Source organism: Dipteris shenzhenensis, chromosome 17, assembly GCF_047967505.1.
Source record: "Dipteris shenzhenensis isolate YYH24624 ecotype China chromosome 17, Dip_SZ_1.0, whole genome shotgun sequence".
Classification (NCBI taxonomy): Eukaryota; Viridiplantae; Streptophyta; class Polypodiopsida; order Gleicheniales; family Dipteridaceae; genus Dipteris; species Dipteris shenzhenensis.
This window is the reverse complement of record NC_141612.1, coordinates 28,832,922-28,838,058: the sequence shown is the minus strand read 5'-3', so window position 1 is coordinate 28,838,058 and position 5,137 is coordinate 28,832,922. Positions and strand designations below refer to the sequence as shown.

Genomic DNA, 5,137 nt, shown 5'->3' with positions numbered 1-5,137 from the left:
TATGTTAAGTTTTGGGGGAAGAGTTTTTTGGGAACAAAATTTTGGGGAAAGCATAGGAAATATTTTTTGTTTTGGGGAAAAAGTTTGATGAAACAGTTTTCATGAACACGTAGAGATGTAAAAAAGCTACATGAACAATGTGTTTTAGGGGGAAAAAGTTTTTGTGGGAAAAAGGCAAAAAGAAAGTAGTGGGGAGATGAGATGTAGAATGGAGACGTTGCCCCAAGGTATTAATGTCAACTGCAGCCCTGGGAGCGAACCTCCAACTTGCATTGAAGCCTGCGAGTGGCATGACAAGATACTTATGAGCGAACCAAAAAAAGAGAAACCATAGGCAGCCATGCGACAAGCCTAGGGTGGCGGCTCTCAAGTATTTGTAATTAATAGAACTAGGCATGAGTGGCTCAAATTTCCTTTTGCTTTGTTCTTTTAAGGTCCAGCGACGGGTGATGGAAAGTCTGAGAGAATCAACAGTCCACTGGGGCTGGCACCGAAAAAGTCTGTGATTCAACAGTCCACTCTGGGTGGCAGGCATGGAGCTACGGTTTTTCCTGAGCCTCAAGGGACGTGTTAGTAACGGGCAAATCTACAAATAATATATCAATCTCTCCTTCACTTTCCTATTAGTCTCTCCTTTCTTGTTATTATCAATTGCATGCATGGAACTAGGAACGGGTAAATCTACTAATATCGCAATGATCAATCACCTCCTCACTGTACTATTCGTCTCCCTCCTTGTTATTATAAATTGCATGCATGGCACTTACAGGACCTCCCAGAGTAACCCACTACTGACTCCTTGACTCTTGAGACATGAGCTGCAATTTGTAGGCCAGGCTTTTAGAAATTAGCCGGACTGCACAATGCACTTTGTAGCGTGCTCTTGGCACTCAACCAGCCCACTCCAACATCGCCATCATGAAGAATCCCCATGCTTTTTCTTTTTATATATCTTTCCATTCTGTCAGTTTTCTTCCAACAGTCACGAGCTCTTCTTCCCATCAACGCAGTTTTTGTTTATAGGTTTTAACCCGTTTTCGAGCCTTCGCTCAGCTGCTCTGTTGTTTCTTCAGTGTACTATTGGTCTCCCTTCTTGTTTATTATCAACTGAATGCATGCCAGATGATAGATACCACTAACAGGACATCGCTGTCGTGATCTCTCCTTGCGTCTTGAGACGTGAGCTTCGATTTGCAAGCAGGCTTTTAATTATTAGCAATGCAGCAATGGAGTGAACATTGTAGCGTGCGCTTGGCACTCGAGGGCAACCAGCCCACTCCAACAACACTATCATGATGCTTTGCTATCCTTCATCTCTGTGTCTATCAAATTCTATAATTTTCCTCTTAACACTTGGAATCATTCACGAGCTCTCTTCCCATACACGCAGTTTTATTTAAAACTCCTTTTCGAGCCTTCTTTGCGTTTGCTTCATTTTCTTCTCCTAGCTTTCCGTATGGCCTCCTCTCTGCTCATGTGCTTCCTCAGCCAGCTCTTCTTCTTCTTACCTTTCATAATCTTCTCCCTCTGCTGCTCCTCCTCTTCTGCAGCTAGGACGCTTCATCCTCCACCTCATTCCCTGTCGGTCGTTGGCGCCCCCCATCCTCAGATCCCACGCCTCCCCAGCCAACCCGTTACCGCCCGCGATTGGATTCATCTTAACATACTGAAGAATGTATACAGATCGACTTGCAATCTCACTAACACGGTCAAGGTTACTACCTCAATGGCTATGCATGCGCTCGACAATGCCTTTCCACCAGCGGCCTCGAGTTTTAGCAGGGACATTGCCACACTTATCATCAAGCCCATTTGCCATTTCCTGTGGTATACCATTTCCTACATGCCTGTCAACGTCATACATCCCTTCTTCGTTCGGGCATCGGCCAATTCACACGAAATTCCCATTGACTATGTTCAATTTGCAGCAGAGCAGTTAGTAGTTGCAGAGGACGACGATTACAAATACAGAGATGTGATGTCTGCTAAGCTCGACGCTGCCATTGTTGCCAAGGAAGCTCTTGCCAAGGAAGCTCTGGGATATCGACCTCATCCTGGGATAGCCATCAGTTCAACAGACTGGTCTTCCAACGGCAATCTCGATCAGCAGACCGACAGTTTGCCAAATGCAGCTGCTTACAAGCGAAGCTTGCGGGCAAAAGTCCAACGGGGCACACTCAGGGGACTAGGAACGCGCATCCCGTCTCACATCTTCTCCTCCTTTGATGAGAGCGAAAAATCCAGTTCTTTAGCTTGTATGGAACGCAATTGGGGACTCTTCTGCTCACCAGCTCGCTCTCTTAAATACGAGCTCGATACTGGAAGCGAAATGGCAAACGAAGAGACATTCTCACAGGTCGGTCAGCTTCCTGTTCTGCCAACTCCAGGCCCAAACAATCCAAATTCAGTATCACCAACGCCTTCTCCATCTGTTCCGCAATATACAGGCCCAAACTCAGTCTCACCAACGCCTTCTCCCTCCGTTCCTCAACATAAAAGAAACAGTTATGCGCCTCATTCGGCCCCCTCGGTTTCCCATTCTACTCCTTTCCACTCTTCTGACGTTGTCCCTTCTTTTCCTGCTAAGCTGCCCTCCACATGGTGTGTGGCGAACTCCTCGATGGACGAGAATCTAGTGCGGGAAGCTATGGAAGTTGCTTGCAGTTTCGGAGGTGCAGATTGTGCGCCTATTGAGCCCGGCAAGGCATGTTTCCAGCCGAACTCTCTGCAAGCTCACGCTTCCTACGTCTTCAACAGTTACTGGCAAAGAACTAAGCACTTGGGCGGAACCTGTACATTTGATGGAGCCGCAATTCTTACGCGAGTGAATCCAAGTACGAATCGTTCTCCTCGTTTAAGACGTTCAAAATGAGATAAAAGTCCTATACGATGAGAATCGATTTGTGCGATATTTGCAGCTTCAGTGCGCGTTAATTCTTTTCCGAATCTTTTGATCATTCTTTCCGTCGTGATGGGTAATTGCGTCCAAGGGGCTCCCATAACTGGTTTAAGTTGATCACATTCTTTCGTTTTCTCTTACTGTGCCAAGGCTACGAGGGGTGCACATTCGAGTACAGAGATTAAGGAGTAAACAAGGCGTCAATAAAAGGAAGGTGGTGCAAATTAGTTGCATCTGCAATGAAGGGATGCGGATGGAGCTTGTTTAGCGGACCTTTGTACAAATGTATGCTCTGGTAATATCAAGCTTTTCAATAATTCATCGATTATTTTTCCCATATTTCCACTCAACCAAGCGTTCACAAAAAACTTTTGAACTATATACAATGAACCTACCACTTTTAAGATACCTTCACTCTCATCTCTAAAATTTATTTTTTCAAAATCTGCAAAACTTTAGGCAACTTAGTTGTATTTTAGCTTTAAAATCTGCAAATGCTCAAGATCAACCTTCAAAAATTTCAGCTTGAGTTTTGTGATTTGTTGAGAAAAATGTTTCGGTGAACACTCGTCACTTAGTGTATTTTTTAAAGGGAGGTTGGGACGTTGTCACTTAAATTCTCAATCCTCTTGTGGCTAATTACACCATCACCTCCCTTCTCTCTAAAAATAAAGTCATGGCTATGTGGTTTCATTATGGCTTCGTCTTAATACTCATTGCTCATTATTGTCTTCAGTGTAAGGGGAATTGGTTCCATATATGTGGTGCTTGGTGATGAAGATTCATCATAGATATGTGTAGGTCACTAGGCCATTGGTGGGAAGAGTTGGGGTAATAGTTGTACAACGAAGGTGCAGGTGAAAGCAACACTATGGGTATCCCTTTCCTCTTAGTTGTCTTGTATTGTGTGAGTAAGCAATGCTAATTCCAACTTTTGATCATGAGAACCATAAAAGGAGGTGACTGCTAGTTACACGAAGATCACAAATCTTGGTAATTTCTCATTGCCTACTACTCATGTTCTCTCCCATTTGATAGGCCTCTATAATTGGATCTTGAATCGATTCAATTTTGCATTTGCTTGGCAATAGACGTAAATATTTCGAATACCCAATCCCTTGATGGCTTCTTCTACATCTCTCGTCTTTTGTTTGCCTTTTTTTATCTTTCAATTTATTTCTCCATTCCCTCATAATTATAGAGACAAAATGTGTTCACCTTTTTGTCTAATGTAGCACTCATGTTTCTCAGACATGCCTTTCCCTTATGGCACATTCTCTTGGACTTAAGATCATATTTATCATTACAAAGTCAAGGTGTAGAGGGATTCCACTGCATGAGGAGCTTTGTGACATTATTAAGCATCTATTCTTGTACTAATCAACCTTTTCCATGCTGCATTGTCACCCATGGCTTTTACCTCACAAGTCGTTTCAACACTTTCATGAAATCCCCCAAGAAGAACATCCATCAACTCAGCACAATTCTTGCATATGCTAGGCCATTAGATGCACAACAAGAAGTATTTGAAAATGCTTATTGGAAATGCTTCTCAATCAATCATGTTGCTTTGTTGGCCCAAATTCTCATTGGCTCAATTGATGACTTTGCAATCTCCTTTGGTAATATCGACCTAAAATATCCTCAAAATACTCAAATATGCAAGTTACATGTATATTAAAGAAAATGAATGCACTTTAATGGCGGATCATGAATTTGGGATACACACCTCACAAAAGAGCATAGCTTGTTGAAGGCAATTCTAACCTTCTCCATTAAGTAACCCCCAAGTGCTATAACATCTTGTGCCAATCATGGGCCTTTAAAGCACTTAGTCTTTTGTCAATGACAATAAAAACCCCTTTAAAGATGTTTGTACATCATTGGGATTTTCTTGCTTGCAATGACACTTTTGACAAAATCTATGTTGAAACACACATGGTGCCTTTGGCAACTTCACCTTTCTATTCACGCACTTTCCCACATGCTCCTCTTATTCCAATGACTCTCAAGTCCTCGCATTGCTTGTGATTGTCTTATCGCCTATCATATGCTTCTACAAGCTTTTAGAAACATTTTTAAAGATGTGCATCGGATCCAAAAGATAGATAAATCTGAGATGTTTCCAATAAGAAGGGTAGAAATACTTTGCATGCCATGTGGGGGTGTTTGTGTCTTGAGATCATGCTATTCCACCAATCAATCTCCTGCCTTCATCATTGAACGTACTTATAAGAT

General features: G+C 42.7%; 1 protein-coding gene across 1 annotated transcript; it reads left to right on the top strand.

Annotated features, from left to right (window-relative positions):
* The first annotated feature begins 1,456 nt into the window (after positions 1 to 1,456).
* Positions 1,457 to 2,872, top strand: LOC147891945 (putative glucan endo-1,3-beta-glucosidase A6). Its single transcript, XM_087388543.1, has one exon. The coding sequence runs from the start codon at positions 1,457 to 1,459 to the stop codon at positions 2,870 to 2,872; it is 1,416 nt and encodes a 471-aa protein (XP_087244669.1).
* Positions 2,873 to 5,137: the final 2,265 nt, after the last annotated feature.